The 15570-nt window shown below is 37.6% G+C and overlaps 1 protein-coding gene across 1 annotated transcript in view; it reads right to left on the reverse strand.

Moving 5' to 3' along the window:
• STK3 (serine/threonine kinase 3) overlaps window positions 1-15570 on the reverse strand; it is a 133279-nt gene that overhangs the window by 47212 nt on the left and 70497 nt on the right. Inside the window, exons 9-10 of the mRNA XM_065628800.1 lie at window positions 10715-10907; window positions 450-625 (exon numbers count right to left, since the gene is read on the reverse strand). Of these exons, the coding sequence (XP_065484872.1) occupies window positions 450-625; window positions 10715-10907 (369 nt within the window). The remainder of the gene's footprint in view (window positions 1-449; window positions 626-10714; window positions 10908-15570) is intronic.

Genomic DNA, 15570 nt, shown 5'->3' on the forward strand with positions numbered 1-15570 from the left:
CTATGTGGAGAGATGTGCGCTATTGGAATAGTACCAACAAGCTGGCTTGTGCGAAACAGTAGGTGATCTTAACTATCTCCAGGGAGATTGATTAAATGGTTCCAATCCAGTTTAAAACGCTTATCATTTTACCGAGATACTCAGCAAACATGACAATACTCGATGTCTGTAGCAATTTATTTTTTTTAATAGAATTGGTTCAAATTCAAAAGTTGTTATAACACATAAATTATAAGGAACCAAAAATACTTTAAAAAAAAAAGGGGGTTAGAAAGAAGTATATTCATAATGCCACATACCACTCCTCATTAAAACATTAAAAGGTCCTGCATTAAGCAAATATACTTAATTCAATAACCAGGAGGAGTAGTTATAGAAAGGGATTAACTACTTTTGGCACATATAAAATAAACAGCATGCAAGAAAGTAAACAATAAAAATGTACTTACGAAATCAAAGTCACCATCTTGAGGGACTTTCCAGTTATCAGGGAAAACATTTTTGGATATGTGGTAAGGTTCGTGCATATTCTGATTACAGTTTTCAGGGCTTTTATTCTTGGAATCTTGTTTATCGAAGTAGTCCATGAAAGAAGGTCTTTGTACTTGTGGTGAAGTAGCATTTCCTTAGTTGAAAGGAAAAAAAAAAAAGGAAAAAAATTAAAGATTTACTGCACTACAAAATAAACTCCATTTATTAATTTTCTTGGACTTTACCGAAACTAATGGAGTCATTTGTATCTGGTGCAAGCCTCCATTTGTCCCCTGAGGATCTTCGGCATAAAAGCTCATAGCCGAAGAATGATATTTTTGTAGCAAGATACAATGTGGAGAAATGTTCAAGACATTTCAGAACTGCACACACAAATAATATTAGAAGTTACTTCATGCGATATCTATCTGTTGTTATAGAGACTGAATAACACAAGGTACTAAGTGTCCCTTTGGGCGTTGAATGCCCCCGACTTCCAGGCCTGGTCCACAGGCACTTGTAGGAAAGCAGCAGAGTTCCATCCATTTCACCAAAGGTGTGATTTAAAAAATATTTAGAACGAGAACTTGCAAGAAACCACCGTGCAAAGAGTGTCTAGACACTGCTTAATTAAATTCATTGCCAATGAGGATTCTCAGCAAGTGATGGGATCGCACCCTGCAGCCAGGTGCAGAGCAGCTTCCCTCCGTGGTGTGGAAACCCCGGGCCATTTTTGTCATCATCTACGTGCCTGCAAAAGCTTTACGAAGCAGACTGAATTCCCGTGGATTCCCGTTCTATTATCTTTTTCATGGAACTAAATGCACAAAAATTTATCTACAACCCTAAATGACTGAAATTTGTTTTCATTTGTGGGATTTCAAAGCAAGTTCTTTACTAAATAGAACAATAAATAAAACATCAGAAATGCTTTAGTAGTTCTATGTAACTGTCACCTCAGAGACTATGTTCTGCATAGCATTGACTCATGAAACATGTACTTGCTTGCAGTGTAACACATTCTACATAGAGAAATACGAGACACGTTTCCACAAGTAAAATGTGAAACAGTATGAGAAATATAAACGAGCAAGCTAAAACGCACGAAGAACAACAAACAGAAGAAAACAAACCACGCACACACAAAAAAACTCCACAGGTAGAACAACACTTTTCAATTATAAGCATAATAAAATAATTAAGAATTTTTATTTGAACTACTTGTTCTAACAAGTGAAAAGGAAAAGCACTGTTAATATCTTTTGATCTGATCTTGTGTTTAACGTGATCCCTAGGACTTGGTGATCTTTGTTATCTGGCTTTACATTTGTTTTTTATTAATTCACTAAGTGGTTTTTTTTATTCCCCTCCTATTCCACATCTTATTTCATCATTTCTTCCTGTGGTAACCCATTCCCTCTGTCTCAAGATGTTTTTAATTCATTCTAATTTTGCTGCATGGTTAACAGTGGCCTGTTTTTTTCATTAATGCTTATTTTTGTACTGCCATCTTTTATAGCATATTGACTTGTTCTTTTCTTTCTGCTTTTTCTACATCATTCTGTTCTAGTAAGATTTCCTCTGCCTTTTTGAATGTGGTATTCTACTGTCTTGCTTATACTGCACTTGACTTCAGTTGCTTCTCTTCAGCTCCACGATGATTCCTCCATTTGGTCTGACACGTTGCCATATACCCCATCTCCTCTCCACATTTTTTTTTCAGTCAACAAAACTCCAGCTTGAATTTAACAGAGCACATAGCAGATACCTCCTCTCCAGAATCAATCAAGTTTGCCCACAATGAACTCAAGATCATTTGAATGAGGTTTCTGGATTTCTTGAGTCTGGGACTGAGAAAGGGATGAGAAGTAAACAGCAGGGATGCCAAATAACTACAGAAATAAGCACTAAAGGGCAAAAAGGGAAGAGTCTAAATTTTAGCAAAGCATGACTTTAGAAAACAGATCCAAGAGAAGGTAGCAGTATGAAGGCGGTGGAATTAAACACAGAAATACAATGCATTTTCTTAATACTAACTTATTATTACTTGCTGATCACTACCCAAAAACCCTGGAACTATTTGTACCAAAAAGATAGGACACCACATTGCTGGCCTTTCACAACCAATATTTCTCTTCTGCTGAGATGGTTGTACTTATGTTTCATCCTTGAGACATACTTATAAACAAGAAGATTACCAGTGTCTCTGTTAGAAACTCTGAAGTACCAAAATGTTGGCCCACTAAAGGTAAAATAGTCTCCCTCGTCTCATGTAACAGAAAATATTAAAGATTTTCCAAGCACTGATTTTAAGTTTTAGAGCTATTTATAAATGTCTTCCTGATATAAGTAATAGAAGACTGTCTACACATGTAAAACAAACCAACCTCTCAAAATTCCTTCTTATCAAATGCATTTTAAGCAAAGTGGGTCAACAAGCCTGAAATTACTCTGAAATGAGCAAAGCACATTTATTTTACACTTTGAGGACTTGTTCTACTTGTTTCGATAAATAATAATATAGAATTCACTTCTGATTCAAATTTAGTATAGTTAACCCATTTAAAAGAACAACAGCTGCTTTCCTTCACTGCAAATGCAAAAACTCACACACAAACGCAGAAATATTATGCCCACAATACAATGGTATTGGAAGCATTTCAAAGTTTGTTTTTTCCCCAGTGTTAAAAAATGAAGGTTTTATTTAAAGATTTATTTTTAAGGTTTTATTTTCTTTTTACAAGTAATTAAATGAAAAGAAAGATACTTTTTTATATCTCCAGCTAACCTAACACAAACAAGTTTAGTTAATATTTCATGGAATGTACGGTAGGTTGACGCCTACTCGTTTAAATGCCCTGTGAAGGCTCCTACCTGTTTTGTACTGACTTCAGAAAACACTCGGGTTCTTTATGCCAGAGTAAACTGATTTGGTTTCACTTTTTTTCTTTTCTTCTCAAAATGTAAAGTTATTAGAAGATCATTTTGGCCTGAAAGCAGTTTTTCTAACTTTCATTAACAGAGTAATGGTGTCTTGTCGACTGTCTTTCAGGAACCAAGAAATTTTAAAGTACCATACATGAAGATTCCGTTAAGGACACTTAATTCATTTAACTATCCAGTAAGTTACTTTCTACACAAGCTATATATTTGCCACAAAAGTCTGCAGCACAATCAGTATCACTCCACACTTGCACTGAAGATGTATTGTGCAATAGCCATTCTAACAGGATTTGGATTTTCCAGTTCTTCTCATTGTAGTTTGCTCTTCCAACAAGAGGTGATCATGTTTAAAAATGTTTGCCACAGTTTCAACATTTAAAAATATCGGTTTCTTTTATCGTCCCTGTTCTTGCCCACTCCAGCACTTCAAGATGGTTTTGGGAAGAGAGTCACAATAAAAACAGTAGCCTGAGAAACTGCTGGCAAGTCATGGAACGGAGAGATCGCCACAGACACTGAAAACATACATTCTACCTCAGCAATACCCCCAGGGATACAGTCAATAGGAATGTCCCCAAATAGTTTTATGTAGGATAATTTCTCCCAAGAAGTATGCTGGATAAAAAGAATGAGGCAGTGACATAATAAAACACCAACTGTATTACACTGTTTCAAAAACGTATCTTATCTAAAAGAAATAAATTCTAAACATACATTTCAAAATAAGAAGGAATGCACATTCCATTCTAATGCATGTTTTGATCAAATTCAATTGATGTCATCTATAAAGAAAAAGGCTTTTGTAGTGAGGTATTTCCAAAATAAGAGTATTTCATTAATATTAAATTGATTTTAAATCCATTAAAAGTTCTGTTGTTAGCTGCTAAGCTTCTATACCCTATGTTGGGCTGAACCACATATACATTCCCCCATGGTGGTCTGGCTAACTCAGGGTCAGCTTGTTGGCAAAACCACGCTTGCCTTACTTTGGCAGGTGGAACCCACCTCTCCACAGCAGTCCCTCAAAGAGGCCCCACAGTCATAGAAGTCAAACCTCTGTCAACAACACTAGAGGCACAACCAGAGGCACAACCCATAGGATACACATCCACTCCTCCAAGGCTTTCCCTTCCCCATCATGATTGAGAACATCCTCACAACCCTGGAGTCACTCTTGCGGTCACTCTCAAGGTCTCCTCTGGCAGCATCACTGGGACATGCCACGTGGACAGGCAGCAGGAGACAACAGTCTAGGCACTGGAAAAGCCCTGGCAGTCTTTCAACACTGTGGGGCTGGGCCCTGGGCAAGAAACAACTTTTCCTAGATAGCAAGTAAGGTCTGCAAATAAGGCCACCCACGTCCTATGGAGGGAAGAGTCTCACAACACCTTCCTAGGAGGGGGCAGGTGGTGGTATTTTGTTTGTTTACAATTTCCTATAGGAAGTCTTTAAGTCCTTCTCTCACTCGGTTACTGCCAAGGCACTAGGCCTCTTCCACAGCTGCAAATCTACAAATGAAAGATTTGCTCCTTTTGCCAGAAGCCACAAGTTTCCACCGCCTTCCCCATCCTGGGGATTTCCATCTGCCACTTGACTGAGGAACATTTCCAGCTGCTGCTGCCTGTTCAGTGAAGTTAGGGAATCAAGCTCTCCTGCCTGCAGTGCTTCTGAGAAGAACCTGTCAGGATCCCTACTGCCTGAAAACATATTGCTTTGTCACTACTACAGCGAGAAGCTGTATTGCAATCAACTTTTAGCCTTCCTTGGACTATCGCCTCTATGACAAGGGCTACATCAGCTTATACAGTGAACTACCGTGTGGGAAGTTGCCACAGCCGCCTCCTTCGGCCATGTTTCAAGCAGAAATTGTGACTGTATTTTACGAGCGGGTGAATTCTACTGCTAATACATGCCTAGTAGCAACCACTCCAGAGAATGAGAGGTCAGTCTACCTAGTTGCTGAATCACAACGAAACGTCAGCAGAAACTATTACAGATCACCAGTTCCTTGGGCCAGAGCAGCTGGGAGTCCACCGAAGGATCTATCTAGGAAATGTTTGATGTCAGAGAGCTGTGTAACAAAGTGGTGACTGAGTTCACCATTTTCACATCACAGTGACTTATTGCGCCCAAGTCTTCATTCAAATTCAGGCGTCATTCAGTATTTTGTTTTATAATACACCTGCTTATCAGAAATAATTGCAACTGGCATTTAAATGGAAAATGCACGTATTTTTCAATCAGCTGAAGTCTTCAGACTTTTTGAAGGACTATAAACTCAAATTTAAAGGCTTTTTAATGAGGAAAAGAGTTTCCTGTACAAAACATTGTTTTACTTCCTGAGAATGAGACTTGTAAAACTGGTTTAATAACTTTTGTTCTATTTTTCCACCTTCTGGACAAGAAAAAAAAGGACTCAACAATAGTACTATAATAAATCCATTAGTTCCTTCCAGCTGAGTTATGCTTTACTTCCGCTTTCAGCAAAACAAAGAAAATCCATGTAAAGTGTCCTGGTTTTGTTAAAAAACAAGATTCTCTTTTAGTGAATTTCCCTGTCGGCCAAACTGTTCTTACTAACTGCAGTTTTCCTGAAAGTTAGGTACATGTTTCGGTAGGCATAGCAATGGAATGCAAGGTCATTGATAATGATGCATCCCGCGAGATGTGCAAGCAGGAGGTGAACTGAAAATTGACCAACTAAAGTATTCCATCCCATTCATCATACTTCATATAGAAGTGGGGGATCACGAGGATCTTGTCCCTTTTTCCTTATGGCCGACATTGGGAGAGGACCTTGCGAGTCGTCCCTGCGAACTGAGGCCCAGTAACAGACTGAATCCAGTTCCGGTTGGCTGCAGGGTCCAGTCCAGGACTTCAATCTGCTGGAGCAGTTGCTGGGACTTTCAAGATTGGTTTTGTATATTTTGTATTATTTTCTCTATTTTTCTTAGTAGCATTAGTAAAACATTTTTGATTTTGCCAACTCTCTTCTCTCTGTCCTTCTTTCCCTCCCAATTGCCTGTCCTTAGTGGGAAGGGGGGAGAGGGAGGGGCTGAAGGGGGAAGTGGGGGAAGAAGAGGTTAACAATACATCTGCCACAGTTTTATTGTCACCCCGCAATCAAACCACGAATTTAAGCTAGCTTTTTGCAACGGCTCTTGGAGCAGAATTGCCAACATGATGTTTTTCTTTGAAAAAAATTCCCATTTGTAAAAGATAATACTATTAGTGGCACAAATGAACAGCTATTACCAACCACAGGAGAGGGCTCAAGGACTGGAATAGGCTTGGAAACCCTTATGATCTCTCTCTATATATACACACAGGAGTAAAGTACTAGTACACCTGCATATGGCATCAAGCAAATCATCTTTACATGGGCACAGAAAATGCTTGAACAAAACTACATCCATGAAATACCAATGTCTGTGTTACAGAACCAGTGAAACCTGCCCATAATTAAGTTTCCTTGATGAATTTCTGGAGCACTTTCGTCACAGGTTGTTATAAAACACATATAAATAGCTTCTGCTTCTCAGTTGAAAAAACAGCCACAGGACTTACATCTTTCTAAGAGCTATCCAAGCAGCCATCTCCTATTACAGAGGAGACTTACGGTATGGCACAACCTCTTCAACTGGATGAACTGAAATCACTAAAAAATAATTTTTTAAAAAAATAAAATCAACTCATGAATTCTCCTCTCAAAATGTAGGTTCTACAGCACTGTGTGTGTCCTCCTGTAATCAAGGATCCCATAATACAATAACACAAGGAAGTTCAGAGGCCAAGCACTGGAACCAAACCTGTCATTTGACAACTGAATGATGAAACCATCGCTTGCCATCAGGCCACCTCCAGTTTGCTGCCTTTCCTTCACTGGAGTCACAGGTCTCAAGACAGTCATCTACAGGGAAGGAGGGAGGAAGGAAGCCTGCTGTCCCAAAGATTATGTTCTTCTGTTTGATAAAAAGGAAGAATGTTTAAGAATTATACTGACTAAACCTTAGACATTTCTTGTCATATAGGGCAAAAAGTAATAAACCAAATCCTAACCACTTTTCTGCATTCTATTTGCCTAATGCCACTTCATCAATTCACTGTCTTTTTTATATATTCGTTAAAAATCATGAGCTATCTAGAAGCTTCACTGAAGTCTGAAGCAATACTTAGAAACCCAGAATAAGTCCAGACAGCAAGAGACAACTTGTTTGCCAGCCCAAAGCAGATGGCAAATATATATTCAACATAGAAAAAAAAGAGGGGGGAGGTGGGGGGATGGCAGGGAAGCGTGGACACAATGCATTCATGAAAAGGAGAAAGGAGAAAAATCAGGAGTAGTCCTGGTAAACCAGAGCGTCCCACCGCTAAGTCTTGCCAAAACACCCCAAAGGGAATGTGCTGAAGCTGGTCTGAATACTGGTCTCTGAACTGAGATATGAAAAAGCTTCTACGTGAAAATAAGTACAATCCAAGCAGCTGAACAAAAGTTGTACTACCTTCCATCAATCCCACTCTTTCTTCCACTCCATATTAAACTTAAGTTCTGTCCTCCCACCCCTCCACATTCTACATTTTCTTCGCCCTTAGGTACATACCACAGAGTCTCTGCTCAGCAAGAGCTGAGCATACTAAGCAAGAAGGCATAAATGTTGTTTATTGCTAGGCTGTATATTGTATGTTGGGGTAGGATGACAGGCCTTTTTGTTCCAAATCCCAATTTTATCTGGGCACAATTCCCTATTTGTGAAAAAAATATGGTTTTAGTTACTTTCTGTCATAGCTCCCAGAGGCCTCTAAGCACGGGCACTTATAAATAAAAACTTATTATTGTTTCTTATTTTGTCCTTGAGCAGTGAAACAAAAGGCAGAAGGAAACAAAATGTGAAACTAAACAAGAGCAACTGAAAAAAAAATTGTCATAAATATCTTGTGTCTCTAGGAAGTAAACTAAATCCCTCTTTCCTAGTAACTAAGTTTATTTCTCCAAGTTTATTGCTTGTAATGTTCTATTATTCAGAAGTATCAAAGAGGACTTTTAAGCTACCTGTTTTGATTTATTTTAATCAAATCACACAAACATTTAGAAAATCCCCACCTCGCCTATGAAGGTACATTGGAAAAAGCAACAAATCTCCAAAATCTTGTGTCTTTGTCAAGCACAAAGAAACACAAAAATCTATGTCTGCCTCTCAGGGAGACCAAGGATTTGTATTTTTCTCACCTTCCTGGTGACATTTATTTAGGACACCTACTATTGCTCTTCTTTCAGTCAATAGCACATGAATCACAGAACCAGAGGAGGACCAGCTACAGTGGACAGATTTATATTTATTTTCAGCTGAGAGATGTGGAGGTCTCATTCTTTAATAATTTCTAGTTTCTATTCAACAGGTGTCTCATGCAAAATACAAGAAAGTTCAGTGAGCAAGTGCTGGAACTAAACCTGTTGCTTGCCAGCTGCAGATGAAACCACCACCTGCCATCAGGCCACCTCCAGTTTGCTGCCTTTCCTTCACTGGAGTTACAGGTGTCGAGACAGTCACCTATGCAGGGAGGGAGTGGAAGGAAACCTGCTGTCCCAAAGATTATATATTCTTGTTTGACAAGAAGGAAGAATGGATTTAAGAATTATACTGACTAAATGCCAAGGTGTAGAAAGCTAATTGCAACTACAGATTGTTACTGGAATCAACTAAAAATGGAAAATAATGGTACATTTTTAAAATAATGTCTCCAGCAATGCAGCAGACAAATAGGACACATATAAGAGACTGCAGTGCAAACCTAATGACTTTTTTTGATCGGTTTGGCATACCAGCAGGTATTTCCTCTCAGCACTTATAAAAACTACATGGATAGTTACTAAGGCCACACAAAACCCCACTGCATAGTACTTCCACCCTAAGAATTACTGTATTATCCTTTACTCCAAATGTCCTTGTAATATCATCTTCTTTTTGCATCACTCATCTTTTCCTTAACTTGTTGAAATAGATGAGTTTGACATCACTTGTACTAACCCTGCATTAGCCTCCCAGTTTAATAGACAAATATTCTGTTTCAGCACGAAAACAAATTAAAGCACATACTGAGTGTTTTCATGAGGTGAATCATCCTACTTAAACTAATCACTAATCAACAGGTGTTTGCTGTCTTATTGCTGAGAACACTAGGAAAAAACACAAAAACACCCCACACGCACAAAAACACCCACAACAACAAAATCTCTCCTTCCTTCCTTCCAAGTTGCTGTACATTAAACCACAAAGAAAACATATTCCTGCTTTGCGCTTCCAGCTAATCTTGCACAAATTACATCAGGTGTATACGTGCAAACGCAAATGCAACTTTATGTTTGCTATAAAGCATTTAACAAAGTTATTTATTTGGCACTGATTTCCACTCTTGAGACATTAGATTTATTACCTCCCCCTGCCCCCAACAATTGCCTGGAGTTAAACATTACACTGTGCCTCATGAAATTAGGCACTTACAGCTTGAGTTAGATTCATCTATTGATGCTGCCCATTCAAGCAAATAATTCTATTAAATTCAGTGGGCCTTGTTCTGCAGTAGTCTTCAGCTAAATAACGAGCACATCAATATGTAGGTACATAAGTTAACTATTAAAAAAATAGGTATTTATGCATATTTCAGTTTAACTTAAAATTTTATACTTTAAAGCATTTGCAAGGTTTTTTTCCTCTTTGTTACATACTCCCTCACATGCTGCTGAAGTCCATTTGGACATTTTACTTTAGTTTTAACAATCTTTTGATCATTGTCCTAAATCAGTTACATTCCAACACATGTTAAAACAATAACACTTGGTTATAAAATAAAAATCCACTAACTGATCATGAGTTGCAAACCAAATTTGCAGCAAGATGTGTACTGATTGCTGAACCCATGGAGACTCATGACGAGCTCCCAGGACCACTGACATTGAAGCAGCAGCTTCCCACATAATCACATCACTTCAGTTTAGCTCCAAGGAGCAGGTCCAAATGCACGTGAGACAGGAGGCAAAAGGAAAAGACAGGCAGTAGAAGGGAGAATTCACAAATGGCTAATTTTGGAGTCCTGCAGCAAAGCACCAAAATCAAGCTTCTGCTTTGAATCTCCCACAATAGCCAACTTTTTCTCCACAAACTACAGAAAGCACTTAGAGACACAAATACCCCCGCCTCCTGTTTAAACCACAGAACTTGACACTTAAAAGCCACTGATGATACCACATTCTCATGCAGTATGAGAAAACATGCTACATTATTAACAGAAATTAACAACATACTTTTCATGGTCCCATCTTCCTCTTCATCATCGTCGCTATTTATAACCATGGTCCCCAAGTCTGATTCTAACATAGTACTGTTGTGTTCAATCATTGTCTGGGCACCTTCACTCATCGTGCTTGTGGCCCTCATGGTACCAGCACTCTCCGAATTGGTCTTCACCATGGTGTGAGAATCCAGCTCATCTTCATCCTATGAAGAAACATTTGTCAGAATGCAGATGATCATTTAAAAAAAAAAAAAAAAAAAGCAGCTAAGAAGCAATCATTTAGATGCTTATTCATTACTTTTGTATCTTCACATGACCTATTTGTACTGCTAGAATTCCACGTTTAAAATTTTAAAAGAAATTACAAAATAAAAAACGTCCCATATAAAGGAAAACCAAAACCTTTCTTCTTGCTCACAGATTCACAAATGTACAGCAGGATGCCTATACCAGAAATGTGGCCCACATACCCACTTTACATCAGCAGCCAGTTTTGAGTATCTTGGTGATTTTCACAACTCATTATACCTCCTTGGGTCCCAAAATCAGTACCACGTTTTATAGAAAGTGATTTGGTTGTTTTGCAATGGACTGTCACTGAGGATTGTGCTGATCACCCTTAACTATATTTCATGCACAGCATCTTACATAATGCACAGCACCCAGACAACAGACACTCATTCAACTTAGGAATTAAACAATCCTCCAAAGTCGTTTTGGAAGTCCACCTCAGAAAAAGAAAATTAACTTGCCTTATTTCCAGTATTTAGTTCACTTTAAAAAAATCTCTGTAACAAGAGTGAGCAAAATAACTTGTTGATACTATGTAGAAAAATATCCATAGAGTACATACATAACCACGATGTAGGTAGGGGAGCTAATATCAGGAGATGCAATTTTGAATCAGTGACAATAATGGGCCAGGAATGTGAAACAGAGAACTAATGACAATTCAGTTAATGAATTATAAAATTCATATGGCATATCAATACTTGAAAACATTAATGAGATATCCCACTCCTTTCCAAAGGCTGATTTACATTATAAGTACGACATCACAGCATTTCAGGAATGATGTGATAGACTATACATCTTTTCTATGATTAGAATCTATTTTGTACTGAGCTCGTTCCTTTCCTTTCCTGTTGCTCCCTGACGCAGACGACAATTTGCCTCTAGCACAAACCCAGCTACACTGCCCCAGTGCCTGTTTCTCTAAGGGCTGGTCTCAGCAGATACTGAGAACTGCAGGGAGTAGCAATACCAGTACACCAGCTCCTGACAATTGTTCCATTATGTCTCAACCAAGAGACACAAAAACGGATCTAATTTTGATTCAGAGAGTCTGGCTAACAGTATAACGTACTGAAACCAGGATACAGATCAAATTCTGCGATTACAATTTCAAATGTCAAAAAAAAAAAAATCATTCTTTTCTGGATTGTAAAAATTTTCAAGTTCTTCATTTGTGTTCCTTCTGGGTTTTTTAGTTGCATTCTAATACACTGCATTAGAACACTACCCTTTAAAAAATTATGACATTCCCAAAGATACAGATAGTTTACAGCTACAGCACTGGAGGACTGTGAGAATATTTTAGCACTGCTCCTCCTGGTGGCAACTTGAGTTTTCTTTACTTCCTCCCCCCGCAACGTTCTTGCTAACCCCAGTGGTTTTTACATTTTTCCCTTCATAACAAGGATACTCAGGAAGTAAAGTCCAAAAGTGTATTTTTGCATGGCATTTTAGAAGTGCCAGAACAATTAAGTTATTATTTCCAAATGCTTCTTCCAGTATTGCAATACAACGCAAAACTGACTCACAAAGTACTGCTATTTCTTCTGTTAAATACTATAAATGTAGCAGCTCTAACATACAGGCAGGCAAATCTCCGAGCTTAAGGCACAGTTACATTTGATCTACAGAATTGCTTGACTAATATTAATATCCACTTGCAGTGCATATGGTCCTAAACTTTCTAAAATTGAAATCAGAAATGAAACCAACATCTTCCCGAGGCTCAAAAGTTTTACTTTAGAAGTTAGTGGGGAAAAAGAAGAAGTGATGGCTAACAGTAGGAACAAGTAAGAAATAGAGTCCTAAATGATCGTTTTCAGATATTCTGCTTCATTAAAAACATTGATAATTTATTTCTTCAGTCAAATCAAGTATCTGGATTTGTACCAAAGAATAGAATTTCATTTTCCAGTCTAAGAGTCTCAAAAGCCTTCATCTTGTAACTGTTCTCTTTCCCGAGAGACGAGAGTTTTTTAGTACGTAGAAGATTAAGGATCACAAAAGCCCACCTTGCTACTAACAGAATAGTTGTCCCAAAAAGGGAAGTACATGACAATTTGATAAACAGTGTTTTCCCTAGATCAGGAATGATAGACTGAGAGAGTGCAATATAAATTTTTTTCAGGGCCTGGGCATGCCTCAAAATAATTAATTGTGTGGGTTAAGCCAGATTGCTTGCAGAACTATCATTCCAGTATTTATCACATATAGGAGATTTAGCTAATACAGTAGTAACTAACTCTGAAAAACTAACTTTATAAAAATATCCAGTGCATCAGGTTATGTAAGTGCACATTTACAGAAGAGATAAAAGTGATTCCTTCGTACAAATTCTGATTCATGCTTTACAGTTCGTAATGATGCAGAATTTCTGATCTGTTGTTAAAAAAAATGTAAACTCACTGATTAAATAAAAAACAAACACAATTTCAATTTTAACCAGGAAAAAAATATAAGATAATAAAGCTGAAGTGTCATGTTCTCCTACTGTTTATGAAAACAGACCCAAGAATCAAGGAATAAAACCAGCTAACTCTGGAACTAAACTCTCTGCTGTTCTCTTGTGCGCAAGTAATAAGCACCAAATTTTCCTTGACGGGGGTTTCTGATTGACCAGTAGAGAGCAACAGAAAGAGCACATGAGCAAAAGCACCAATATCTCTTGAAATGCTACAGAAAATACAATAAACTACAGAAACTCTGAACAACTTTACAGGCTAAAGTAACTACAACATTTGCAATACCCTGCAATCCTACCAGACCGTTTGGATCTCCTTGTTTACCAACATAGCAAGTCAGAAGATTAAGAAAACCAACTCTTAAAGCATGAAAATGCAGTCATAGAGACTCGTCTATCAGGGACAGACAATTCAAAAAGGCTTCAGCAGAAACAACACGCACGACTTTCACAATAAGCTTATAACATAAAAGATCTCATCATCGGACTAGAACTTTTCTCAGAAAATACGATCTTGCACGTCATGCCCAAGTCACCATCATGATAGAAACAAACGAGCTGAGGTGATAAAGACTAATGGATTTTTCTGTTGCATTCATAACATTCATAGGAAAAAAAGGGACGAAGGCTGATCAAGAAAAAACTAAACAAGAGAAGCAAATACGGCAGCTTGCCTTCAAAATCTCCAGCTCTGGTTTGTGCATGTGAAAAGAACACTAGAGGGCACCAGAGACAGCCGACTAGGCTGCAAGACATGAAAGGGAGATTTACACACTGGCAAAATTTAGTATCCTGTAAAATTATTTCATTTACTATTAACACCTCATCATCACCTTTGAAAAACGTGGCTGTAGTCACAGCTATCTTTTTGTAAAAGCACTGTAGTAGTTACATAAACACATACTATAGTTTGGTCAAGAACAAGGATTTTGTAAAAATTCCTCACATACACAAAGCCCAGCTCCAACCCCGGTATATGCTTCATACTGAGCACACCTTTAAGTTTGGACCCATTAGCAAAACAGGTCAAGACTAAGCTTTCAGCACACTCAAATCCCATCAAATTCAACAGACATATGTCACAAAACAGCGTTTAAGCTTGTTTTCTACCTCCTTCTAATTGATATACCCAGTAACAATGACTTGCCGCTTACAATTACCTCCCTATGTTTACCTATCATGAGTTTCTGGCTCTAAATTGCTGTGATTTTAACAATATGCTCTTAAAATGCTGTTTATGCCCCTTGGGCAGCTATATTTCACTCGACAAAGTCATTTTTACATATTTCTAGGACACTTAGTGGGCTACAATCAAATTTAATTAGCACATATATCTGGTGTTCTTTGGCTTAAAGAAAAAACACTATGAAAACAAAAAGTTTTCACACTTTGTCTTGCCAAGTTCTGTATATATATACACAGATATATAGATATATCATTTACATACAAACACATGAAAGACATATGAAAGTACATATAAAATCCTTGAGAAAAATACAGCCCAGTGTATCAGATTTAAATACAGAATAACTCAAATGACTCACTAGTTCCTTTAAAATAACTATATAAATGTTGTAAAAATAAAAAGGAATAAATATAGCAATTATTTCTTAAGGTCTCAAAAGATGCCAGCTTCTCATAATTAATATATTATTAGCCAAAGAAACTTTTATATGAATGAATAAATAAGCCTACATATAGGAATAATTGATTATTGATGGTTGGCTGAGTTGTTGGTAGTTGTCAGCCACTAAGTGTCTAAGAAAAACAAAGATGGAGTACTGAAGCAGAAATTCCTTATCTGAATATTCTAAAGTAATTAAGCATTCCTCACATAATATAGACATTAAAATGTAAAAGAAAACATACAGCAAAAGTTGCTTGTTAGCTCATTCCTTTAAAGATCCACAGAAATAAATATTTAGACATGTTTCCTGCGAGCTGCCAGGCAACGAGTTACTTTACATTCCCATAATACAGCTGCCCAGCCTCAGCATCCAATTCACACACAAGGGGAGAGATCGGTCATGTTTAGTAATGCCTAAACTAACTTTTAAACTTTGATATTGGGATTAACCTTCTGTAGAATACACCACTTGCAATTTTTGCTT

Source organism: Caloenas nicobarica, chromosome 2, assembly GCF_036013445.1.
Source record: "Caloenas nicobarica isolate bCalNic1 chromosome 2, bCalNic1.hap1, whole genome shotgun sequence".
Taxonomy (NCBI): domain Eukaryota; kingdom Metazoa; phylum Chordata; class Aves; order Columbiformes; family Columbidae; genus Caloenas; species Caloenas nicobarica.